This window comes from Leopardus geoffroyi, chromosome C1, assembly GCF_018350155.1.
Source record: "Leopardus geoffroyi isolate Oge1 chromosome C1, O.geoffroyi_Oge1_pat1.0, whole genome shotgun sequence".
Taxonomy (NCBI): domain Eukaryota; kingdom Metazoa; phylum Chordata; class Mammalia; order Carnivora; family Felidae; genus Leopardus; species Leopardus geoffroyi.
In genome coordinates, this window is record NC_059328.1 from 157,870,017 (window position 1) to 157,897,835 (window position 27,819).

At 38.6% G+C, this 27,819-nt stretch overlaps 1 protein-coding gene across 2 annotated transcripts in view; it reads left to right on the forward strand.

The window, feature by feature from the left end:
• The window catches only part of CERS6 (ceramide synthase 6), a 318,171-nt gene that overhangs the window by 170,717 nt on the left and 119,635 nt on the right, over positions 1–27,819 (forward strand). For both annotated transcript variants that reach the window (XM_045480091.1, XM_045480090.1), the window contains exon 4: positions 7,012–7,069. In XM_045480091.1, coding sequence (XP_045336047.1) covers positions 7,012–7,069 — 58 coding nt within the window. The remainder of the gene's footprint in view (positions 1–7,011; positions 7,070–27,819) is intronic.

A 27,819-nucleotide genomic window follows, 5' to 3' on the forward strand; every position in this document is an offset into this window, starting at 1 on the left:
CAAATTCCTACTATGTTGGTCATTTAAAAAATTGCATTAGCAGTATTTGGCATGTCTTCCCCTTTTCTTATTTATATTTTTTTGCAAAGTTCCTAGAAATAGTTAACATTATTTGATTGTGGTATATTTTGGTTAAAGTAAACTTAAAAGTAAATAAATAAAGGGAGTACCTGTAACTTTAATAAAAATTCAGGTGTCAGTTTAGGAGCCATTCTTTGCAAACCACTATGTTTGCTGTCAGAAATACAGAGATAAATAAGACTCAGCTTTACCTACTTGGAACTCACAAGCAAGTCAGAAGTTTGTGGCTGTAATCAAAGATAAGGTAAAGAGGTAAAGAACACACCACCAGACACAGTGCCTTCAGTGCTGCAACATTCAGAAAAGGTGGATTCATAGACTCACTAGCGTTTGACCTAAATCCTGAAGGAGGAATAGTATTTCATTCAGCAGGTAGAGAGGATGATTGGCTAAGATGGAGAATGGCCCCTGGGTAATTGCTGTTGACTTTCCCTGACAAGCTCCCTATTACTGTAGCTACCCTGGTATTGATGATACAAACAAACAAACAAACAAACAAACAAACAAAAAATACCAGTGGAGTCCTTCCCTATCTCCAGTTTTGCAAGCAGTCGATTTCCTTTCATCAGGACAAAAACTGTTCTTATTATGTGGTGTCCGTTAATGTCCCCTTGGTTAAAAACACCATTTTAGCTGAATACATTGTCTTCAGTTTTCAGGAGTGTTCAGTCAGGAAGAGGTAGCGTAGCCTAATGGTTGAGAACTGGAACACTGGAACCAACCAGCCTGGTTTCCCGTCTTGACGCTCTCCCTTATTAGCTATGTGACCTTCAGCAATTTAGTAAACCCCCCTGTACTTGTTTCCTCATCTAAAAAAAGGGAATAGGGAATGGGGCGGGGTGGTGATAATAGTACCTACGTAGTTGTTTGGAACTGCTTCACTAAATGACTTTCTATTTGTGAAGTGCTTAGAACAGCTCCTGGAGTAGAGGAACTACTCTGTAACTGTAAGCAAAATGACCCCATATGCCTGCCTTGCTCTGTCTAGGATGGTGTGTTGAGTTGAGCTCTGGGGGCTGTTCTGGATGTTTTCTCTGCTTCTTCCTCCTATAGATGAGTATTTTGGTGCCATTTGTGACACCTGGCAGCAAGACACAAGATGTCAACGCTCTGATTCCCTGCCTTTATGGCACATTTTATTAGTCTTGATTTTAACAAAGAGCCCTTTCAGCCTTGTTGTATAAGGACAATAAACTAGATTCAGTGGGTGGTGGTTTTTACTAGCTTTCCATTCTAATTTTCGGGTTTGATGGATATAAAAGGTTTCTATGTCCAAACAAATGTAGTGGAACACATTCACTTCTTGAGGCAAAAGAAGTGCACTCTGATCCTCTGGAATTTGAGAGGGGACTTTAGAGTCAGTGCTGAGCTAGGTTGGTGCTCTGGTTTTGCCACTTAGCAACAGTGTGGCCTTGGGCAAGCTAATCCCTAGACTGTTGTTCCCAATAGAGATTGCTACCTTGCAGAGTCGTTTCCTCACCTGGACTCTTTCCGAGCACCCTCCACTGACAGCTGAGGAGAGAGCTGTCGGTTCTGCTAACCAGGCTCACACTTACCATCTGCTTTCTAGACTCTAGAATGGGATGCTTGTTCTCACCCCTCTTTTCTGTGTCCTTGGGAATTGATACTTAACAAAAATTCCTCTTCTGCCTGTTTAGTGCTACATTCATAAAAAGCACAGAGGTAAATTTATGTGTTCAATTTACCATCCTTAACCAGGCTTTAAGTTTGTTTTTTTTTTTTTTTAAAAACAAACCTTCTTTAACTGTATTTTTATTATTACCATAACAACAGTGTCTTTTGAAATTTCTCGGTAAGAATAAGTTTAATGCTTCCTTCTCCAAACCCCTGCTTTTATTAATAAAATCTAAGGATTTATCCCCTGGTTACTATTGAATATTTTATATTAATTGCATTGTCTCTTAAGAGCAATAGCATTTAATTTGGCAGTGAAATTGAGGGCAATTATTTATGTTGCTAACCATAGTCCTTTTATTCTAATATTCGGCTTTTTAAATTTGTATTTGTATCTTGATGTTGGAATTAACCTAAGTGATTCTTTAGTAAAGATTAATAACTAAAGTGTTTTCAGAGCCTTTGAATATGTGCTGCTTTTCCTATTCCTTCACAAGTGAAAGGCACTTTGGCTGATACTGGCTATCGCTGACTGAATCTTCCCTTTCTTCTGTAGGTTAGAAATACAGAGGGCAGGGGCACCAAGGTGGCCCTTGTCAGTTAAGCGTGGACTTTGGCGCAAGTCATGATCTCACGGTTGTGAGTTCAAGTATCGTATAGGGTGGGCTTGCTGCTATCAGCACCGAAGTCTTCAGCTAAGAGCTCGCTTGGGATCCTCTGTCAATCTCTTTCTATCTGCCCTTCCCCCATGCTCGCTCTCTCTGAAAAATAAATAAACATTTAAAAATGTGTAGAAAAAAGAAACACAAAAGGGAAATTTAAGACCAACTGGACCTTGCTTCTTTGATGGTGATTTACTTTCGTTTGATTTTTGTGTTGACTTGTTTTTGCTTTTATGCCTGGTACTGAAGTTTTTTGTTTTTGTTTTGTTTTGTTTTTGTTTTAACCCTAGGATTCAAAACTTTTGTCAGAATGTGGCTTTGAATTGATATCATGTGGAACACAATTTAGTCCTCTTTTTTTTTTTTTCCAGTTCAGATTCTGGTTTTTTTACTGTCTGATTATTCTACTTCAGTTCTTCAGTTGTGTTTTCTCAGAAACAACTATAATTAGACTTGATTTTTCTGGTCCTTCAGATCTCAAGTCTTCTTTCATCTACTGGTTCTTTTCTCTGGCCATATGGGGGTGTTTGTCTTCTACATCAATGATTCAATTTTACATAGTACACATCTACATTTTTTTCTCTCCCCCCATGTGGATAATATTCTGTCACTTTATTTTTAGAATCTATATAGTGCTTCTTTATTTCACTTAGAATCTCCTTTTATCTTACCCAGTAGTCCTTTATTGATTTATGGCTTTCTACTTTTGTCTTTAAGGGATATATCTTCTTGTATCATATTAACAATGCCAAATACTTTTCTAAAAATTACATCTCGTTCCTCCAGGGAGTCATTTTTAGGAGACAGGTCTTCTTTGAATCTTTAGTATGTTCTTTTCTTTCCATATTAAAAAAAAAGTTTTTAGTTTTATATTTGAGAGAGAGACAGAGAGCAAGTAGGGGAGGGCCAGAGAGACGGAGACAGAATCGGAAGCAGGCTCCAGGCTCTGAGCTGTCAGCACAGAGCCCGACACAGGGCTCGAACTCACGAACCATGAGATCATGACCTGAGCTGAAGTCAGACGCTTAACTGAGCCACCCAGGTGCCCATTTTTCTTTCCATATTTATGCACTACTTCTTGGTAGACACATGTTGACATTTAGCTCTTATTTTCATTCCTGAATTTGGCAATCTATCTAGACCCACACACAGAGAGGGTGCATAGATTTCCCTGGGCTCCACCCTCTGTCCTCTTGTTTGCTAGTAAATGACCTCTTGTAGATCTCAGACCTTGTAGCCACTGATGTTTGCAGGCCCTGGCTCATTACAGTGGGCCAGAAGAGTCTCATATAAAGCATCAATTGCCAATGCCTTGTTCTCTGTACTCTCTGTATGGATTACTCTAGCCCCCAGAATACAATACCACTATAGATCATCTTGTCTCTAAATCTGCTTTTCTGCATCTGAAACCACAGGGTGCTAAGTATTTCCTTTTTTTCCCCCCACTTACCTTTTGAAATAGCAGTCACTCACTGATGGGGGTGGGACAGACTCTCCTCCTGCCTCAAACAGCCTCATTCATGACCAAGAGTAGTCATTTTCTGACTGATACAGTTTCTGACTGATACAGATGGTGGCATTTGTATCCGAAATGGTAGAAAACGGAGAAAGGGAGCTACACACAGATTTTCCTTCTTCCTTCAAGACTCCTAACTTGTTTTGTTCTGCTTTGAATTATGTTTCTAAAATATAATTTTATTGTTTTTTGCTGCAAAATTCTCTGATTCTTGCAATAGGTTGAAGGTTATATCTTTCTTTTTTGTGGCTGCATTGCACCTTTATTTTACCTCTCGTTTTACAGGTATTTTAGTGGGAGGTTGGAGGGGGCTAGATATCAGGAGACGGTAGCTAGGCACCATTTAAAACTGTAACTTATATGAAACTACACAAATAAGAAAGTTATGCGTGTGGCAGAATGCTTGAAAATTTTGCTTCCTGCAGATATTTTGTGGGAATAAACTCTGCCTTGTAAATATTCATCACAAGTTGTTACTCAAATGATAGAGGCATCGATGTCCTGTATTAGAACCTGTGTGTTATGAAAACTGGGTCATTTCAGTGAGGAAATAAAATGTAGGTACAATAAGTGATTATAAGAATTCCAATGACTTCCATAAAGTTTTTATTACACATAAAAATTGCCTGATCACTGCCTGCTCACAGAAGAGTTTTAGAGCTGAAACAGCTGTTATAAATCATTTAACCTGGGAGTTGCAAATTCAGTTGCCTTCAGGGCCGGAAAAGTGACCTGCATATGCATGAAGTAGGTTGGTTTAACATAGTGGGAGTGGAAGGGACTAGAGAAAAGTGGAGATTACTTATGCCACCAACTCCTTGGGCCATAATACCAAAACAATATAATATAAACCCCCTCAATAATAGATTTGCCCAAAGTTAGGAGATTTGGTGTGTCTTAACCAGAAGCAGCTACATAATTTCCAGTGCCCAGTGCAAAACAAAACATGGGCTCCCTTGTTCAACAATTATTAAGAATTTCAAGATACTGACAGCAGAACATTAAACCAATCATGGGACCCGATGGTGACTGCACAAGTTACACGGCTTTGAAGCCATTCCTGGTCTTCACTTCTGATCTAGAATTTATACATCCAGACAGAAAGAAACATACAGACACTTCATCCACAACCACCAAAAACCAATAATGGAGATGTGGTTAAAATGAAGTCCTTGACTTTGATGCTGCATCAAATGAACCACCTTTACTTACAAGAAGGCTTTTTTGTATGAGGCTTGCGACTCACCAGTTTTCTAATTGTTTGGAGGTTTTCGTTGAATTCTTCCCTGCTACCATCAGTTTTTGTTGTTCCTTCCTGAAGTCAGGTTTTATGAATTATGAGTTGAAGATTTTCAACCCTAAAGTTCAAAGCTCTTCTCTAAATGTTACCTCTGATTTGAATTCCAGTCAGTCTGGGAGTGAAGCTCTGGGGGACACTTGTGTCTGCTGTTGAGTCTCAACTCAGCTCTCGGAGGCCCCCTACCATTATTCTTTTCCTCTTACCTGAAGAAGCTGTTGTTTTTTCCAGAATATTTTGTCTAAAATTTGAATCATCGCCTAAAATCACCTCTCCCTCTCCCCTGCTGTTTTTTATCTTATTTGAAAATTATACATAGCTTGAAAACACGTAAAGCAATCTTCTGCCTGCTGGCAGATTGAAGTTGACTAGTCCCTTTCTCATCTTGTCATTTGTGTTCATTTATAACTTGAAATCCACGGTACTACTAACAACATAACCTCAGGAATGCTCTTTAGTGAAATTTAGCCAGCTTTTAAAGGCATAGCTATTCACACTCAAAAAATACAAGAAATAAAATTGGGAATTGGGGTACTAGGGTAAGAGGTTTTTTGGGGTTTTTTTGTAGTAACCATATATACATATAATATATAATTTGTATAAAGTCTTTATATTTCGAGAAAATTTTATGTATATATTTTTAAAATTTCATTTACTCACCATTAAGCATTTCAGTGTAAATCACAAAACAAGGACATTCTCCTATGTAGACCATAATAGAATTCCCCCACTCAATAAATTTAACATTTATATAACACTAATGTTTAAGATTCATATTTGGTGCTTTCCATTGTCCCAATAATTTTGTCCAATAAGTTTTGCCATTTTAAAAAACACCTCCTAATCTATTTGTCTGTTTATATCTTTGAAGAGCACATCACAGAATCTGTAATTTTGTTAGCAAATGCATTACTTTTCTTCCTCAGGAGAGGTTTTGAAGATCTTATTTAGAAGTTTTTGTCTATCCCCAAATTGCAAAGATATCTTTCATCAATTTCCTCTCTTAGCTTTATAGTTTTACCTTTCAAATTTAGGTCTTACACCTAAGTGTGGTTCATTTTTGTATAGGGTAAAAAATAGGGCTTCTTCAGCTTTTCCCCCCGTAAACATGACCGCTGCCTACATGAAGTCTCACATTTTAAGAAAAACATTGAATCATTTAAAATTGAAAGAGAACCAAAAACATTTTTTTTGCTCACTAAAAAAAGTGAAAGTCTGATTAACAGCTAGATGTACAGTTTGGAGTGGTATAATGTTGCCATTAACATTATTAACAGTTGTATATCGGATGATTTAGATTCCAAATGGCTTCCTTTAGCAACACCACAAAGGTATCCATAAGTATTTGTTAAAAGATGAAAAAAATCTTACCTGATTTAAAAATACTAAGGTTTTTATCTTTTAAAAAAGTATGAACTTCAGTTAAGTCCACTTATTTACTTAATATCTGAATTAGGCAAGGAATTCATAACAATCTTATGTACTTTTATATTGTTGAAGTATATCCCTTCATGAGTGATTTACAAGAGGAAATTCATAAGTTGAGAAAGAAAAGATGAACAAATGGGTAAAGACAGTAACTGAGTGGAAGAAAATTTTTTATGAATTATTAATATTTAAGATTTTGCAATAAGTCATGCACCTGAGTATATGTGTTCAGCTAACACTGAAGTTACCCATTAAGCTTAATCCCTGGTTGGAGTGGTGGGTGTGTGTAGGGGGGCACAAATTTAAGGGACTTTTTTCATTCACATGCATCAATACTGTGCTGTGAAATATATAAACTGAATGTCATAGAATGTTTTTTTAAACTTCTACAGGTGGAGATTTTCATTTCACCTTTATGTATTTATCTATGGGGTCCGGTTCCTGAAAAAGGTAGGATCTACCAAGTTACTTTATATAATTCTTATGTAACTGTAAGCCTGTATCTCATTTTTTTATGTGTGACAGTAATGATATTTTAAACAATCATAACAGGTTTCCTAAGAATTTGTGCATTTTTCTTTGACTTATTTCTGTAGTAAATATTTTTTAGATAGATACCAAAAGTATCTTTGAAAATAATTTATTTTGCCAGTGAAAGATGTTGCAAGTCCTCTGACCACTGTAGTTGGTTACTTATTACTTATGGGCACTAGGAGCCTTATAAAATCCATTTGATGCTTTGAAAGAAGTTAAGAGTTTCCATGTCACACAGCTTGAAAAAAAATCAGTTGTTAAAATGTGAGTTATCACTATAATCTTCACCAGCAGAAATTATGTTTTAGTGTCTTGCATCGCTATTAACAAGGCAACACCAGCTGCTGGTGGAAAATTGAGTTCCTTTTGTAGATTGTGTTTCCCCTGCTGCTCTTTTGCGATTCCTGCATAAACTGAGGCATCTTTATCTATGGAAATAATTCTTCCAGGCTGCCATAGCCTTTTTCCTGGCTATTTCAATCCTGAATGGCACTACTAACATGTTAGGCTGATTAAATTCAAGTCTCATGAAGATTTAGCTTCTCTTAGTCACGCATGTGTTAACAACGCTGGTGTTGCAGAAAGTTGGAAATTATTTTTAAAAAATATATAGTATTACGCTTTAAAGCAACATCAATGGTATCTTTACTTAGTAGAGAATTTTTTCCAAAGTGGGCCTTGTGCCAAGTGTCATGTCTTACTAGTAAATTTTCATGTAAATATTGATGTGAAAATTTGCAAATGTGTTTTTAGTTTCAAAGTCTGAGTTATCAGTTAGTGTCTGCCTGTGGCAAATTATATTATAAATCGTTAGTTGTTTCACAATATCATATTTTCCTAGAGGGATTATTCTTTTTACTTGTTGTCTTTTCCTTTAGTAACTATACTTACGTTTCACTTAATGAGGCTATACTACTTTTCACTTAATGGCCAAGAGACCATTTGAATACATTTAGAAGGATGAGCCACAGTCTGTAGCCTGTTTGAGTATGAACCAATTCTCAACTGGGGTACAGAAATGAGGTGGAAATGGCTATTTTGGAACTCTGCTGTTCTGGTTTTCAAATTTACTTGTGTAGAGAGAAAATGGAAAGAATGATTTAGGGCTCCTGTGCTCACAACTCACTACCTTGGAAGAGGAAACAGCTATGGATGGAATTTCAGTTGACAAGGAAAAGTTGTGTTTCATGGGAATGTCAAGTTGCTAACTGAGGTCAAGGTTTGGAATTCATGTTGGGTTCTGGGGGCGAAGGACTTTGACGGTAAACATGGAAAGATGGTGAGAGCTGGGAGTACTTCTGTGCCTTTTCCCTACATCTGTGGGGATATGATCTCTTTTAGCCTATCTACAGCAAGCCTGGCCATCTGTCATCAGAACAGGAAACACTTTGACACTTAGCTCTGCTTCTCTCAGTCCCCAAACAGACTGAAGGGAACAAGAATAGCTTGTATCCCCCAGCCCTCCCTGGCTGTGGAGAAGGCAGTAAGAGAGCTTGTCAATGGAATGCTTGCTTAGAAGTTGCTTTTCCTTGAACTACCCCAGTTCCCTGTCAGCCTGCCTCTAGTGATAAAAAATGAGAAGAGAACTAGATGTTGCTCTTCTTGTAAAATATTTGCATTTGGGGTTTCTTCCTCTAAGAAGCTCTTGGTTTTGGTTGAGTCTGTACTTTAATAGTTCTAATGTGTGATAGAAATGTGTATATGGAATCCATGTGTCCAAACCCGCTGTGGAGGACTTCATAAGCCATCTTTTCCAACCCTCTTACTTCACAGCTGGGGAAGCAGAAATCCTGAGAGGGTAGGGAGCATTTCAGAGGTCACACAGTTAGTTTATTAAAAGTTGAACCTGAAATGAAACATGCACAGCTGTCTCTTAATCTAGTACTTTCCCCACTAACTTGCATGTCCTATCTTACAGCATGATTTCCAGATGACTTCCTTCTTTGGTTAAGTTAGCAAACTTGACCTCATGCAGTCGTTGTTTCTATTTATAGAACTTTAAATACTTACCCTAATGGATATTTAAAATATATTTTCTAGTAACTTTTTTGGAATAGACAGTGTATCCGGTCATCTAACACAAGAGGAAAAATCTATATTGTCAGCACCAGAAATAACCAAAACAAGATAATTCAGATTTTCACAACACTCTGAGTGTTTTAAACAAAATAGCAGGGCAGTGGACCAATTTTAGGAGGTGAGAAGCCATAGCTGCTTCTTACTCTATGCATTAAAAAATGTTGATTCTTGGGGTGCCTGGGTGGCTCAGTCGGTTAAGCATCTGACTTCAGCTCAGGTCATGATCTTGCAGTCCATGAGTTTGAGCCCCACATCAGGCTCTGTGCTGACAGCTCAGAGCCTGGAGCCTGCTTCACATTCTGTGTCTCCATCTCTCTCTGCCTCTCCCCTACTTACACTCTGTCTCTCTTTCTCTCTCTCAAAAATAAATAAACATTAAATTTTTTTAAAAAAAATGTTGATTCTTACTTGGGCTGTTAGAAAAATGCTGAACAGCTTGGCACTATCCAGTTTTCTTCTACCTTTGGGTCAAATGAACCTGAAGCAAGTTGGTAAGTGCTGGCACCCTGGGCTCATATGCCCCTGGGCCTTGTGTGCCCTGACTTCTTTGCCTGAGATACAAACCTCCTAGTTCTACCACAGGGGCCTTATCCTGATGCTCTAGACAAATAAGACTGTGGTTTCAAATTATACCCTACTTTAAAAGTCAGAAAACTGGAAAGCCGTGTTCTTACCCCAACTAGCCAGAAGCTTTTCTTCAAAGAAAGTCAAGAATTAGAAATTAAAATGATGAGTTTGAGTTCCTTCAACAAAAGCCATCATATCACACCTGCCAAATAATTACATCTCCAGATATTTGAGGATTTAACAGAAATAAAGCCTCTGATTAAGCACACAGTGGTAGTGTGGTACCCTAGGGTTTTAAGCAAACTTGGAATGATATTCTCATTATCAGTATCATCTATGACATTATGTCATAATTCTTGCAGTTGATACGTAAATGTATCTTTGGAGCAACATACAGGATGATTTCTTGCATGAGTTGGTGACCATACAAGCTATCTTAGGATCCTAGGCAGTTACCTCCCCCTTGTACTCAAAATGACCCAGTTTGGGCAATAAAGTATTCAATCACATGTCAATAGTTCTGTAATAAATAGTGAAATCATTGGCCTGTATTTTAAAATTTCTAGACACCCCATAAACTGTGTGTGTTCATTTCTATGAAATCAACAAAATGTTTTCTGTAGTTTTGTGATGACAAATAAAAGAATGAGCCTCATGTTTTATAGTGATGTGATAATGCTCAGGTATGCATATGTTATATGTTTTCTGCTTTCCCAGCTTAGAACCCCCTTTATAGATAGCACTAACTCTGATCATGAAGCAGTCTCTGGGAGGCATTACAGACAGGTTAGTGAACTATTAGGTAAAGTTATAGCTAAGTTAGTAGGAAATATTTAAATAGTTGAAAGATAAGCCTGTCTCAATACTCTGCTCCTGTAATTACCGGACACAAGTGCTTTACCCATAAATATGATTGGCAGAGACAAGTACTTTTTAAATTTTTTACTTATTTTTATTTTTATTTATTTATTTTTTTGAGAGAGGGAGAGAAAGTGAGAGCATGAGCAGGGAATAGGGGCAGAGGGAGAGGGGGAGAGAGAGTCCTAAGCAGGCTCCATGCCCAGTGCAGAGCCCAACGTGGGGCTCCATCCCACTACCGTGAGATTATGACCTGAACAGAAAACAAGAGTTGGACACTTAACTGGCTGAGCCACCCAGGTGCCCCAGAGACAAGTACTTTTTAAAAGAAAACTCAGAATTAGTTCAGGTGCTCTGAAATTCTACCACACAATGTACTCATTCATACAAATTAACACATTTTCCTAAATCCTGAAAGAAACCACATTCAAGCCTTAAAGAAGTAGAGTGAGCTATCTCTCACTTACTGTTACCTTTTCTTCTCCTTTGTAGATGGAAGTTTGTATTGGGTGGAGTGCTTTGAATATTTTTCTTTGAGTTTCTTTCATTATCTTTTAACAATAATAGTGTTACAGAAAGGCCAGTGTAGAGATGTATGCAACTGGGATTTAGGTAAATAGTTTTTCTTATAATCTACATGTTAGGCTAATATATATCCAAGTTTTAATCATATGGTACATTTTATATCCATTTTGTACATATACATGTATATAATTAAAATAGAAGTTACTCAAATATACCAATACCTAACTTCTGTGTCAGTGAGGGTCCCATTATGAGACAGAAACCAAAGGAGTTATTTTAGGAATGACTATAATATAAAGAATCACTAACTGGGGGAACCACTAAGACTGGTGTTAACTTGTGTTATTCCAAGTAATTGATCTGCTGGCTGTTTGCTACCAGTCTGCAATGAGATAAGAAACTTGACCTGAATGTAAATCAACTCCCTGCTTCTTCTTTGAGAAAGTCTATCTATGAAGAAAAAAGCTGAAGTAGACAGTGTGCTTAGTGATGTAGTTAATTTACATTCCGGTGAAAGAGTAACAAACATTTCAAGGACTGGCACTCTCTGTACATTGATGAGCAGTGCACAGAGGTATCATGAAGATAGTAATGGTAGGAAGAAGCTACCTCTCTAAAGACCAGGGGTTCATAGAAGAGGGTGGAGTAGAAGCTTGAAGGAAGAGCCGTGGACCTTGACAAGACCTCCAAGAGGGGAACGTTGACCAGCTGGAGTCTCTGAGGGACCACAGTGAGGCTGGTTCTGGGAATGAGGAAAGACTGCAGACGGCAAGCTGCTGTTGCCGCCAGGATGAACTTCCACTGCTAGTGTGAAGATGTGTTGCTGGGGGTGTGGGGGTAGTGGTGGAGAAGTGACGGCAAGAACAGGAAGCAAAACACAAAAGAGCACATCCCATCTTCCTGTTGCAGTCTTCCCGCCTCCTTCTAGTGCTTCTGAGAGGCTCGACTCCACAAGGCACCAGCTCCTGAGAGCCAGCTGAATTGGAGTTTGCAGAGTCCCAGCTCTGAAGCTGAGAGATAGTATCTGAATAACTAGCCCAGCCTTCCTGTGGTGCTGCAATCTATGATGTACTCTGATGACTTGCTGTCATTTATTTTATTACATTTAAACACTGTGCAAGTTGCCATGTACTCTGTTGGCTTCATGACTAACTAGGGGGTGAAAAGGCATCACTGAAAAGTAGTATCTTGGCCAAATAAGCACTTTGCCAATTCCCTTAGACTGTCTCAATCTGCTCAGAATGAAGGCATAGTTCATTATTCATTTGTTTCATTATTTTTCATTATTCATAGTTCCATTATTTATTTGGTGTACTTTTTTTTTCTTTTTGTAAAATTTCTTTTAATGTTTTATTTATTTTTGAGAGAGAGAGTGAGGGAGAGAGAGGCAGAGAGACAGAGCGTGAGCAGGGGAGGGGCAGAGAGAGAGAGACAGAGAGAGAATCTAAAGCAGGCTCCAGGCTCTGAGCTGACAGCACAGAGCCCAACACAGGGCTCAAACTCACAAACCATGAAATCATGACCTGAGCTGAAGTTGGGCCCTTAACCAACTGAGCCACCCGGTTGGCCCCATTTGATGTACTTTTCAAAGTTCAACAAGGCCACTAGGTGTTCAAGGTGGTATCATGCTTCAAGGTATACTCTTTTGCTTGTTGGTTAGCTTGGAATCCTTCTGAAATTGAAAGAGCAAAATTGTCATCATTTTGCCTGTATTGACAGTGAAAATAATATTTGTCTGGCCCAGTAGAATATGTGTCCATTTAAAATTTTTTGTGTCATTTAAAAAATTTTGAAATTGCTTGGAGTTATGTTCCTTGTTGAAGGAGATTTGACATTTAGAGTTTTATGTAAGTTTTAACTTTTACCTAATGACCCCATCAAGTAATTTTGTAAGAATTGCAGATGACATAGAATATGAGCATTGAGAATAGACCTTAAAGATCAACCATCTCAAATTTCTCATTTCAGAACGAAGAAATAATTTCAAAAGGATGAATTGACTTGCTGTGGCAAGAATAGAAGCCAGCCTTGCCGTCTTTAGAATTTCTAAATCAGTTAAAACAACAATATCAAGACTTAGAAAACAAGTTTCAAAAATCTAGCAACTCAAGTATGTTTAATTAGCAAATTCACCTCATTAAGAAGTAAAAGTTACATCACTGTGAGAGAACATTAGGTGAGAAGTCAAGGTGGAGTTGGTAGTTTGAACCTGCCAATCATTGCTTAATGGCACCTTTGCTCTCTGAAACCTCATTTTTCTCATCTGTAAAATGAGAGAATGATGGTTGCCCTGACTTCCTCAGCTTTTGTGTAGGAGTGCTGTGGAAGCTATAAAGTATTTTAAAAATGTAAGCAAGAACACTAATTATTACTGGTTGAGAGAGGTGGGCTCTGTTGGGGGCTGTGAGTGCTTAGCTCTCCTGTAATCCCTTGACATGAAACTTACAAAGTTGCAGCCCCCTCCTAGCCAGGTTAAGATCCCTGTTGTGGCTATGCTTTGATGCTTACAAATGGGTAAATGCATATTCTGGAATGGAAATATCTGGAATGGCCTTGGGACATTGTCCTTCCACGTTTCTTTTTGTTCTTCCTTTTTCCCTTTTACCTGCATGTACCCTCTTGAATATTTTCTGATTTCCCTTGTACCTGGCATTTGCCCTTCTCTGTTGACTTGGGTCTGGCATTCTATCTGAGGAGGATGTTCTGAGGCTGGTGAAAACCTGAGGATAATGTGGTACACGAAGGGCAATGTGGTACACGAAGGGCCCTGAAGAAGTAGTCAGAAGACCTGGGTTCGAGGTTGAATTCTGCCATTAATCAGTTTTGCAGCCTTAAGAAGTTACTTACTCTCTCTGGGATTTAATTGCTATATCTCTAAAATCAGTAACATGGACTAACAGAACGTTTAAAAAACTTGTACACCAAAATTCAGAGAAGAATTTGAAATAGCCAGTAATTCTGGCAAGCTGGTACAACCTACTTAGAAAGCAGAGTGGTGACGTAGAATAATAACCGTAAGTATGTTCACATACTGTCACTCGGCAGTTCAACTCCTGTGAATTAATCTTGAGCAAGGAATTACACAGGAGCAAAAAATATATGTCTGTGGTTATTTATTACAGCTTAAAAAATATGTATGAATGTACATATGCACACTATATGCAATGCAAATTACAGCAAATCCAAACAGAACTTAAAGCAATCTTAATGTCTAATATTAATATGATTGTTTAAATTATTGTTATCAAAATGATAAAATATCATGGAACCATTTAAAAATAAATAGGGCTCCTGGGGTGGCTGGTTAAGCATCTGACTCCTGGTTTCAGCTCAGGTCATGATCTCACGGTTGTGAGTTTGAGCCCCATGTTGGACTCCGTGCTGACAGTGCGGAGCCTGCTTGGGATTTTCTCTCTCCTTCTCTCTCTGCCCCTCCCTGCTCAAAATAAATAAATAAGTAATAACTGTAAAGTAACCATATTATTTATAGTCCTAATAAAATGTTTAGTAGAACTGTACATGAAAAAATTAACATTTATATAAGATAAATGAAAGGTAATAGATAAATGAAGGTTCCTTTTTTTAAATTTTTATTTGTTTTGATGTTTATTCACCTTTGTGAGAGAGAGAGAGAGAGAACGAGCATGGGAGGGGTAGAGAGAGAGGGAGACACAGAATCCGAAGTAGGCTCCAGTCTCTGAGCTGTCAGCACAGAGCCCGATCCAGGGCTCAAACCCACAAACCCTGAGATCATGACCTGAGCCTAAGACAGATGCTCAACCGGCTGAGCCACCCAGGTGCCCTCAAAATGAAGATTCCTTTTAGAAAGGCAGAACTGCAGATAAATTAACTACTTTTTTTTCTGTTAAAAATATGAACCCTGAGATGTGGGCATTTGAATGGAAATGACTGCACGTAACTTAGGTATACTTGGGTTTGAAAGAGCTTGTAATTGTAACTTTTAAAAAGGAGAAAATTTTTTTAAAAAGTGGAATTCTACTTAAATGGCAAAGAGATACAGAAATTTCATTAAAAAAAAAACAAAACAAAACCCCACCGTCCGTGTTTGCCTGGTTCTCGCTGCCCCAGTCCCTTAATTTTCTCCCAGGGGCTTATTTTCCATGATCATCTTGATCCAGATGCCCCAGAATGACATAATATTGACTTTTGAAGAAGCTTTTTTAGTCTCCGGTGGGATTCTGATGAGATTCAGGCTCTGTTTCCATAGTAGAATCCCCACTTCCATTTAGCACTTTAAGAAAACTCCCATAATGAAAGTCCCACCCATTTTGGTGTGGGTTCCAGTGACTTGGAAAAACTCTTGGCTTAGTACATAGCCAGGATAAAAATTGGAATCACTGAAAATAATCACATAGCAACCAAAGTCATGATAGCTTTACTGCATTAAGTACTTAGTATGGGCCAGGCATTGTATTGATCACTCAGAGTTTGTTTCTCTTGCATTGTACTGTGTACCTTCTCATCCTCATAGATAAAGAAACCAAGGCTAACTAGGGATCAGTAATTTGCCCAAGGTTACAGAGCTAGTCAGTGGGAGGGCTGGAATTTAAATGCAGATGTTATTGACATTGTGGCCTACTTGTATCCAGGCTTCACTAGGGACTCTGTGGATCTACTGGACTGATAAGGACTGACCACTTAAGAAAAAGCAAAGGTCTGTCCTATGACTATATTTATTTAGTCTACAGAGTTAAGCTTAGTGACTGTTATGACGACACAATTAAGTTTAGTGATTGTATACAAAAGGCCCACATTAAGCACCATTCTTGCTTTATTTATCTGCTTGCAAAGCTGAAAATCTGTGGTTTGCTTCATTCTTAGTATTTTTGAATCTCAACATAAATTGTCTGCTAATTTTCAGACTGGTACAGATGCCCCTTTTTACACAAACCAATGTAATTATGCAATACAATTTTTTCTCCCCTTCTGTGATACATATTTACTTTCTACATTGTGACTAGCAAACCATAAATACACTATTCACAGTAAGAAGCTGGTTGGAACAACTCAATATGCTCTAGTTTAGGGAATGTGCAGTAGGTGAAATTGTTCACTACCTAGGAAAAATTAAAACGTTCAGATAATAAAGCCATTTCATCAGCACTGGGGTTACAGCTTACAGGTTTTTTTATTTAATGAGATGCAGGAGTTTAATTTGGGGTGTGTATAATTTTCTCTAAAGAGGACTGAGAAGCCTTTACCCAGGTTGTCTTTGCTTTGTGTTCGGGCTTTGTCTTGAAGGAATGACATCTCACACCAACGGCATCCTGCAGGCGGTGAGGTAGAAGGATTTCAGGACTTGGAGGAGTTCACAAAGCTGAAATGGACTTTTGTTGTAGGAGGACAAAATGTTTGTGCCGATTCTGAAGTACAAGTGGCAAGTATCACGGAGTGATAGTTGCTGTTGTGTAATTATTTATACAAGGGTTTGTGGATTTGGTTTGTGGTTTCATCAAACCCTGAATCTTAGTTTTTTCAGGTCACTTAATAAAATATCAACCTTGTAGAAGGTCTAAAAATAAAGAAAAAGCGAACTTCTGTTTTAGAGGCTACTAAAATAACACTCATTTACATGAGTAAAATGTTCATTATTAGACAGTGGCCTAAAGGCATAGATTTACACTTCTCAAAAGTTTAGGGCTGAGCTTGACTGTGAAAAACATTGGTCCTCATTTATATGCTGTAACAAAGCTAGCACTACAGGCTTCCTCTGGCTTAGGGCAGTGCCTGAAAACTGGATTGCATTAGTATTCCTCTCCTGTTTCCATGGGGAATAGAAAACTAGTCACTCTCAGAAGAGTTCAGGTAATTTGATATGAAATATTGATCCATGTATCAAAATCTGTACCTGCACATTCACTCTGCATTAGCTGAATCGTATCTGACATTAAAAAAAAAAAAAAAAAAAATCCATTACTGAATTCAACAAGAAAAGCATTTTTCTCACTAAGGTTTGTCTTAATAAAATCTGAGAGCTAATAGCTTTCACAAACAATGGTCATCATAAAAAGCATTTTCCTCATCAACAATAATGAAACAAACCAGATGTTCATTGCTGAAAAATGATAGCTTTTGGGAAGAAATAATGAGATGTTCTACTTCTGCTTGTAAAACTGGTGTTCTGTCTCTTCAGGAAAGACCCAGTGTTGTCTGTGTGATGTGATGGTGGGGGCGGGGGTACTTAGGACAAGTATCTGATGTGGAGCAGAGCAGCGGGCCTCCCTATCTGACTAGCTCATGCTCTGATTACAGCTCTGCGTGTGGCTCCATAAAACTGGTTCAGAGAGCATCTGAATACTGGGTCAACTACAGTTTTCTGTAAGGTGGGACAAATGGTTTAGTGTTTTGTTTTCGTTTGGTGCGCTTCTCCTTTATTAACGCACATGATAATAGGCCTGCTTGCTAAAGGCTACTGCTGTTATTGTTTAGGATTTTTTGACCAAAAGTGTGGTGGTGTCATTTACCTTGGAATGACTATTCAAAGCACATAGAAGAAGGCCATTTTGTCCTCGAGGAATTCATGAATGGAAAGGATAAAATAACTTTTTTCAGGCTAAATTAATCTATAGTGATAGAGGTAGTTTTACAGGGGTGAGAGCCTGGGCAAGGGAGCCTGCTGGAGTGCTGGAACTCTTCTAGATCTTGGTCAGGTGATGGTAACATAGGTGTGCACATATGTAAACATATATTGAATTTCTGTGTACTTAGACTTTTGCACTTTATGATATGTAAGTCATACTCAATTAAAAAAAAAAAAACTCAGTGGTTTCTGATAATCCTGTAGCTTGCATATAAGCAGTTGCTGTACGTTGCTGAGTGGAAATGTGGGCACAAGGCAGTTGAGGATCAAAAGCTCTTATTTAAAGGGCATTCCATTCATGGCTCTTTCAAGAGCTTCTGTCTATTACCCCTGGAAAATACTGCTCTCTGTTCATTTGTTCATTCTTTTATTCAGTATCTACTGAGCACCTACCCTTTCACTGGGATTATTCTAAGCATCATTGAAAAAGAAGTTAGCAAGACGGTCTGAGTCCCTGAACTAATGAGTATTGTTCTTCTCTTCCCTAAGATCATCCGTAGCATAGGAATTTAATTCAATGTAGCTAACTAACATTTATTAAGCATCTACTAGACCAAGACATAGTAGCAGATAGGAGAGGGAACCCATGGTTCCTGCCTTCAAGAATCTTGTAATATGTCAGAGGAGTTAAGATTCCTCTGTATATACTTATACTTGGTGGTATATGACAGAAGTATAGGATTCCTTCTGAGCAGGGAAAGGGGATCTAATTGAGGAAATTGAAGAAAATTTGGAGAGGCAGTATTTAGTTTGAACCCTAATAAATGGCTTCGCATTGATACGGGGGGTTAGTGAAAGCATTCTTAGATGGAGAGTACAGAATAGGAAAACTGGAAAAATACAGGGTTTATTTGAGATTACAGAGGGGAAATCAGAAAATGAAACTGGAAATGTGTTTGAAAATTTGACTTGCATTAGAGAAAAGATGGCTTAGTTCCCCTGCATGTCCTCATTGTAGAGATATCTGGTGTTTGTTTGGAGCGGGCATCCTTCCTCCTCCCTGACCCCAATCTGCCATCTCTCATCTTATTAACCTGTGGCTCTGATTCTTCTCTATGTCTTCTCTTTGTTCCCTGCCCTTCTTCCACATACCCAAAGTGGTGAATGGATGGGAGTTGGGAACTAAGGGTAATGGTGGAGAGTCATTTCAGTTACCTCCACTCTCCCAGCCTCATCCATCTGTGAATTGCTGTGAAGTTACATCCTCAATCCCTGCCAGCAGAGCCTAATCACCAGATATTGACATTACTGTTCCTATTGTAACCTACCACAAGCAACATGATTGCTCAAACCACTGGTCCTTCCCTAAAATCCTGCTTTACTCTTCTCTGCCCCAACATCCTCACTTTCAAATTCCAGGTAGGTATCATATTTATCAGAGTGTCCTCTCCATCTAGACATTTAACTAATTTATTCTTATTCATTTATTTTTATGTAATTATTTTTCATTGAAGTGTGATTGACATGCAAAAATTTGGACATATTTAATATATACAGTTTGATAAGTTTGAAGATAACTGTGTACCCATGAAAGCATCACCATATACAATGCTTAAACTCCTCTATCATCTCTAGAAGTTTCCTCTCTCCCTCTTTTTTGATAAGAACACTTAACATAAAATCTATCTTCTTAAAATTTTAAGTGTGCAGTATAGGATTGTTAACTATATGCACCATGTGCTATACAATAGATCTTTAAGACTATGCATTTTACTTAAGTTAAAACTAGATATACCTCTCTAATTCCTCCTCCCCCAAGTCCTAGTAACCATAATTCTACTTTCTACTTCTACATATCCCATATAAATGAGATCCCATAGAATTTGTTCTTCTGTGTCTGCCTTATTTTCACTTATTACAATGTCTTTAAGTTCATCTACATTGTAGCAAATGGCAGGATTTCCTTAGTTTTTAATGCTGAATAGTATTCCATTGTATTTCTAAACCACATTTTCTTTATCCAGTCATCTGTAGATAGATATTGAAGTTGTTTCCTATTTCTGTTTTCTTTGCCATTGTGAATAATAACTGCAGTGGGGCATGGATATGCAGATACCTCTTTGAGATCCTGATTTCATTTCTTTTGGTTTCCAGAGGTAGAGTTGCCGGGTCGTATAGTTTTTTGAAAAGTCTCTAAGCTTTTATCCATAGTGGGTGCACCAACGTACATTCCCAGTAGCAATGCACAAGAGTTCCCTTTCCTCCACATCATTGCCAACACTTCACTTATCTTTTGCTTTTTTTTTTTTTTTTTTTTTTTTTTTTTTTGGTAATACCATCCAAAGAGATGCGAGGTGATACCTCATTGTGGTTTTGATTTGCATTTTTTTGATGATTAGTGATGTTGAGCATCTTTCAATTTACCTTTTCTTGGGGGAAATGTCTATTCGGGTCTTTGCCCATTTTTAAATCTGTTTGTTTGTTTGTTTGCTATTGAGTTTCAGGAGTTCCTTATGTATTTTGGATAGTAACCCTTTATCAGGTGTGTGTGATTTATAAATATTTTCTCCCATTCTGTAGGTTGCCTTTTCACTTTGCTGATTATTTCCTTTGCTCTGCAGAAGTTTTTTAGTTTGATGTAGTCCCATTAGTCTATTTTTGCTTTTGTTGCCTGTGCTTTTAGTGTCCTAACCAAGAAATCGTTTCCAAGGGCAGTATCAAGAAGCTTTTCCCCTAGATTTTATTTTAAGGGTTTTATAGTTTTAGATTTTATTTTTAAAGCTTTAATCCACTTTGAGTTGATTTTTGTGAAGGGTCCAATTTCATTTTTTCCATGTGGATATCCAGTTTTTCCAGCACAATTTATTGAAGAGACTACTCTGTCTCCATTGTGTATTTTTGCTCCCTTGATTTATTCTTGAGGCTTCTGCCCTAGCTTTCCACAGAAACTTCACTGAACAAGGTCCCTGGCTTTTCCTGTGATCATCAGCACTTCTCACAAAGACAAATATAGGGAAAAACTGTCCCCCAGTCTCTATCCTTTTCCACTGCTCCAAATATTCTTGTCATAAGCAGGCCAGGTACATTGTTATTCCTGGGTTCACTTAGAATGACCTTCCCCATCTTTACCCAAAGATGAAAACCTGTAACTTAGGGCCCTTTAAATCTCTACTTTAGTGCATCCTGTGGTTGTATTGTGTGTAGTAAAGCAGCTAGCTTGATTCCTGAGCCATGGAAGGTGTTTGATCAGTAGGAGTTGTCATTATTATTATCATACAATATTATTCCATACTTAAGTAGTAAGTGTCTTATCTATGTGCTTATATCTCAAATTTATTTCCATCCAATTCTATAAGCAGCTCAAGACAGGGCTTCATATCATGGGTGTATTTCCCCATAGTGTTTGATATCCTGCTGACAATACAGTTAGATAGTACCCAAAAAACTTGAGTAATGAAATTAAAAATATGCTACTTGGCTATTCTGTAATAATTTTGTTTAAAAGTTTTTTGGGGAAAGACCTTAAAAATTAATGACTAAAATCAAGTATAGAGATTAGCTGAGAATTTTTATCATTTGTGGTTACCTTCTTTCCCATTAGTATTGTACATAGGGTTGGCAGTAAAATTAAATGAAATATTAACCTCTAAAGTCAAGGCCCCTATTGTCAAGGCCATTAACTGGTAATATTCTAAGAATTATCTCTATAGAGACTTGGATAGTAGGGGGCATTCAGTAACCACAGCATAAGTAAACATGGTTTGTTCTCTTAGGCAATAGCCCTGTTGTGAGTTATCAACTTCTCCCTTTGTGGATATGAGCTTCTGTCCATAGCAGATCCTTGATTAGAAGGTTGAAAGTAAATGATAAAATATCATAACACAGAATTTCATAATAAGGTACATGGTGTTCAGCATAAGCAGAAAAATTATATTTGGCACAGGTTATCCAATATGAAGGGTGGAGGTAATAACTAGACTGTAGTGCTGTGTGTGTGTGTGTGAGTGTGTGTGTGTGCAGGCGTCATTGGCATGTGAAGCATAAATTAAGAAGTAGCTCTTTTTTTCACTTTGTTCTTAATTATGGCTTCTCACAACCTAATCTCAGTTTTTTTTCCCTTGAACTAGGGGTTGAAGCTATAAAGTGGTGCTTTACTAATTATCTGCATTTCATGTGAATTATGAAAACAGGGCCATGTAGAAACAAAATTAGTAAATGCTGTGGGTACTATTTGATTTGGGTCCTGTTGACCTAATTTACAAGATCCTAGGCAGGGAAATGGTTTCCCACTTACTTCTCCTTGTTAACCAGTCCTTTAACTCCGGAGAATGGACTCCTAGTTGATTTCTGTGTAGTGCAAGAAGTGTTGATAAGCATGGAATGTGGTCAGCAGATACTGGCAAAATTCAGATTACCAAATAATGCCACAAAGTAAAACACAGTTCTACACATTACTTATGTAACTTACCTAGCCCTTTAGATGAGAGGTAGAAATTAAAAATAGAGTTTAGATTTTGACACTGGTTGATTATTATGATCATCTCTTATTAAGATGTGACATTTATTTCTCAATTCATTTAATAAATAGATGTTTGTGGTATGAAATCTGACTTTCTAGAAAATAGGTATTGTGTAATATTATGCAAAAATTTTGCCTAATGATCATTTTTAGATACCATGTTGGAAATGCTACTCTTTTTCTTTTCTGAGTTTCTCCTGACATGTACTTGAATTTAAAAAGCAATCACTGAATATAACATCGAAGGTTTTATCTTCATGTGCTAAATGTGGCAATTATAGGCCAAGAAATTGATAGAAGTACAAAATGGACTCTCTCTGAAAAATAGAGGAATTGGCATTGTTAGAAAAAGTACTGATTTGTGGTTCCATTAATTTTTAAATCTATTTTGCCTGCTAGGAAAAGTATTTTACAGGCAGTTAACTCCAGTGAAGGCAGTGAACAGTCACACCTGATTGTTGCTGGTTCAAACCTTGAAGCACAGATAAAATTGACTTTAGGAACTGGTAGTAGCTTCTCATGTTATTTGAAGACTTTTTTTGTTATTTGTACTGCAGTATGTTTAGGATGTCCTTGCCATTTTTCACATTGTGTTGTCATAGCGTTTGTTTCAAGGAAGTGATGTTCTAGTAGATTATTTCCTCCTTCTAGAATGCACGACATTCTGTTAATTACCAAGTTCAAAGAGAAAATGTTCCATCAGTGGTACTCAGACTTGAACATACCTCAGAATCACTGAGAGAGCTTGTTAAATCATGGATAGCTGAGTGTTCCCCCAGAACTCTGATTCAGTAGGTTTCGATGAGGCCTGCATTTCCACCACATACCTATTGTGATGATGGTGATGCTGGTCCAGGAACCTCACTTGGAGAACTGTGTGACAGTGTGGTGCCCAGAACGGCTAAATACTCACTGAACATGTGTGTTAGTGTTCCATGGCTGCTGTAACAAATTACCACAAACAGTGGCTGAAAACAACACAGATTTATTCTTTTACACTTCTGGAGGTCGGAAATCTGACGTCATTTTCTCTGGGCTAAAGTCAAGGTTCCTACGGAGCCAGTTCCTTCAAGAGGTTGTAGGGGAGAATTTGTTTCCTTGCCTCTTCAGCTCCCCGTCAGCTGCCTGTGTTCCTTGGCTGGTGGCCCCTCCTTCCTCTCCATCTTCAGACCTCATCCCTCCCATCTCTGCATCTGTCATCAGGTCACTTTCTCCCCTTCTGGTGTCATATCTCCCTCTGTCTCTTTTTATTTGGGCCATTTGTGATTATTGTTAGGGCCCATCTGGATGAACCAGGATAACTTCCCCAATCCAAGATGTTTACCGTAACACATCTGCAAGTTGCTTTTGCCATATAAAATGACATTTTCACAAAATTCAGGGGTTAGGACTTGGATATTTTTGGAAGCCATTATTCAGCCTACCATATCATGAAAAGCTACTCAGCTCTCTTGATCTCTCAGAAGGCATCCACTAGTATATCCAGGGAGAAATTCCATTTGACACATCTAAAGTTGGAGTCACTTTGTGTTGCCTCTCATATGAACCTGGACATGATTTGCAGGTGGTAACGCATCTGCTCCTGCAATAAATGTTTGTGCAGAACTGGGATAGCACAGAATCGGAAGGTTTTCTCTGGAAGGCCCCATATTCCTCATCCTTATAGAGTTTGCCAGTTAATAAAGGCTATGACTTGCCCACAAGTACATTTGGCATCAGGCAGCACATGATAAAAGTACTGTAATGGTGGTACAGGTGGAACTCTAAGATTAGAGGAGGAGGGAGAACTCTGACAAGATCCTCAGGGAGGGCCACACTAAAGATGTGCTGTTGAGGGTGAAAGATGAAGGAAGCCTCAGCTGATGAAAAGCAAAGGCGGTGAAGGGAAGAAGAGTGTTGGGAAAGAGTAGACAGTGGTAAGGCTGGAACTTGCGTGTGTGTGTGTGTGTGTGTGTGTGTGTACATGTTTCTCTTTGGGGGCGGGAGAGGAGGGCAGACAGCAGGCATGATGATGAGGAGAGACAAATGGGGCAGATGGATGAAGGCCATGATTGCTCAGTCAAGAATTTGGCTGCTGTTTAGTAAAAAGAATAGTGACAGACAACTGAACTAGAGCTGGAGCAGTATAAGGAGTGAGTTAGAAGCAATAAAAATTGGAGGCAGGGAGCTGTGTTGGCCACTGAAGCAGTCCTGATTTATCTGTCATCCATGGCATTGGTCCATAAGCTGGTGAAAACTAGCTCTTGACATCAGTTGTGGATTTTTGTGTTGGGATGCCCAAAAAAGTTGGCAGAAAGTCAGTTTCAAATAGGTAAAGCATTTCCTGCTTGTTATGAAAGCTTACCCAGTACTGAAGAGGTAATATTGAATATTTAAAAAGAGAAAGGAGGAGACAGGCAGATTTTTTTTGGGGGGGGGGTATATTTAAAAGTTACTTAGAGAAGAGGGGAGGGACTCCCAGGTGGCTCAGTCAGTTGAGTATTCGACTCTTGATTTCGGCTCAGATCATGGTCTGACAGTTCATGGGGTCAAGCCCCACGTGGGGCTCTGTGCTGGCAGCGCGGAGCCTGCTTGGGATTCTCTCTCTCCCTCTCTCTCTGCCCCTCCTCAGCTCTCTCTCTCTCTCTCTCTCTCTCTCCCTCTCCCTCTCTCTCCCTCCCTCCCTCCCGGCCTCTTTCTATAACCCTCCCCTGCTTATGCATATGTACTCTCTCTCAAAATAAACTTATAAACAAAATGACTACTTATTACCTGGCAAAAAATGTAGCTATTAGCTATTTTTTGTTGTTCTGTTTTCCGTAGGGGTAGAAATAACTTTGTTTTCCATTTAGAGTCACTAACTTAACAGGAAGGGGAAAAAAAATTCAAGAGATATACACATTTCAGTGAAGATAGTGAATACTTTTTTTGGGGTAGGGGGAGACAAAAACTCCGTTTTAAAAAATGTTATGTTTCGTACATAATACAAATAATTTTAAAATATATTTCAGTTGTATGATATTTAGAGAAGAGAAGACAGCTGACTTTTCAGGGAATGAGAAAGAAGGGTGTTTCAACCATAGCACCCACACACTTCCTCACCCTGCTGCCATGTGCTATTCTGTGCCCAATCCTGTATTGTGGTGTTTAATTGATTTTCTCCCTGCCCTCTGAGGTTTGTATTATTACCTATTTAAAATAGAAAGGAAACAATCTCAAAGAGGTCAAGTAACTTTAAGCAGTAGAGCTGGCATTCGGCCTCAGGTCATGTGATTATTCTCCCACATTTGTAGCTGTTAAATGTCCTCTTTGAGTAAAAATCGCCCATCTTGATGTTCAGTCAGATCCTGAAAAGCAAACCTCTTCACTGATATTACATTATGTCATAATATGGATATTTTATGGCAGGAAAGATGGGAGAGAAATGATAAAATGTAAGAATATTTTTAAAGTGTTTGATTTCTACTAAAATTATATAAGCATATGGTTTCCAGAAATCCTATTTTTACATTTTTCAACAGATGAAAGCTTTTAACTTACTGTACTAGAAAGTAGAACATTTCACTCTGTAATGGGAGCGATCTGCTTTTCCCCCCTGGTAGCAAGTCATTTTGCCAGTGGTAGACAGAAATGATAATCACCCCGTCCTGACCTGGCTAACCCCTGCTGATCACATAAGTCTTTGTTCAAGCTGATTCAGCGCTCTTTCCGTTCCCTGCCTCTTCCCATTCTTTGGCTCCCTCTGGGCTATCCATCCTGTTTATACCTCCCCCACCCATTTACACCCTGTAACCCCTTAGTGGATGCTGAAGAGCTCAGTTGCTGTCCTTGTCACATGGTTACCTACATACTACCCCAGCCTTAATGTGAGTGCCTCAAGGTCGTTCCCTGAAAGCAATTACTCAATAAATAGTTGTTGAACAGATCTGCTGTTTATTTGCCCATGAGGTTGATGGCTATGCTATGTTAAGAAAGGTGTATGAGAAATGAAACAAATTTCAAAAATAGAGAATGGGGCAAAAAAAAAAAAAGAAATAGTAAGGTGAACTTTTTTTTTTTGACCTTTAAAAAGGAGCTGCAGTTCCACCGACTGATGTCTTATCTGTAGTTGTTTGCTTGCTCCAAGTTTCATTCTGACATTAGGGGAGTAGATGATAAAGGCCAAAGAAACATCTGTCCACTTTGGTAGGATAAGAGATACCTTGATTTTCCATTGTCTTTCCTGTAGGTGTTTTGGAGTTGGCATCTCATGAGAGGAAGGGAGGGACAGGAGTCACAAATGCCAAGGAGTGGCCAATAGTCCCAGTAAGAGAGAAGGAAAAGTGCTCTCCACTCTATTATCATGTCTGTCTGTTAACTGTCAAATCATTGACAGAGCTGGTTACTTTATTTCTACAGCCTTCCCTCCTGCTCTGAACATGGAGAATTGCTCATCAGTTGTTAATTCCTTTGCATTTCCTTGGCTTTATCAGCAATTATCAGTGCCATCCTTAAACAAAATAGCCTAACTTCTGCACTTAAGTCAACACCACATTAATTCACAGGGAGATCCTAGGGCAGTTTAAAGTGTCTTTTTCCCCCTTTATCTATTCATTCCATTCCAGAGGCAGTATCTGGTTGCTTTTACCTGCTTCCTCTGACTTCCAATGATTTTTAAGTGACGATTTGCCCAATGTCTACTTACCAGAGCTGTGCTGACAGCAGTTATGTGGTGCGTGAGTGTGGCCCTTCAGTTAACATGAAAATCTTTCTGTACAATTTTGAATATGCATTTTTGTTTTTCCTGGTACCAAATAAGGTCACCCTTGTAAAAGCATCAGCAATTTTTCACTGCCTCATATGCCATTTTTATGTTCATGCTTCCTGAACAATATAGGTAAAAATACTTTCCCTCTGCTTTTGGGGTTGTGGAAGCCCTATGGATTGGGCAGGGGTGGCGTGGGTGGGTGGGAGCGAGCCTGGGCTTGGGGAGCCTGGGTGGTTAGAGAAAGGAAAGTAAGGATAACTAGGGAGAAGTGCAAGGAGGATGTCATGTCTTATGAAGGGAAGCACTTTCCCTTCCTCCTCTTAAGAATAATCTGTGAGGGCCAGATGGTATGTTTCTCTTTCACAGTGGCCATTCATAGTCATGTTAACTATCTCCTCCATCATCTTTGGAACAACAGTAAATTAGTTCTGTGGATTAAAAGGAAGAAGAAAGAAAGAAATAATTTGCTTAGGGTATGTATGTATGTATTTATTTATTTATTTAATGTTTATTTTTGAGAGAGGGAGAGAATGCACGTAAGTGGGGGAGGGACAGAGAGGGAGACACAGAATCCAATACAGGCTCCAGGCTCTGAGCTGTCAGGCCAGAGCCCAACGTGGGGCTCGAACTCACAAACCTGTGAGATCATGACCTGAACCGAAGCAGGCCACTTAACCAAATGAGCCATCCAGGCACCCCTGCTTAGGGTTTTTAAAGTGACTTCATCCTGAATTTGGTATAGCATATCAAAGCCCTGGTCCTGTTTCCGAATATGTGTCTTCTGAAAGAATTGATATCCCAGTTATCAGGCAGTCCATAAGACAAAGCCCTGCTCCTTTAGGGATTGATAG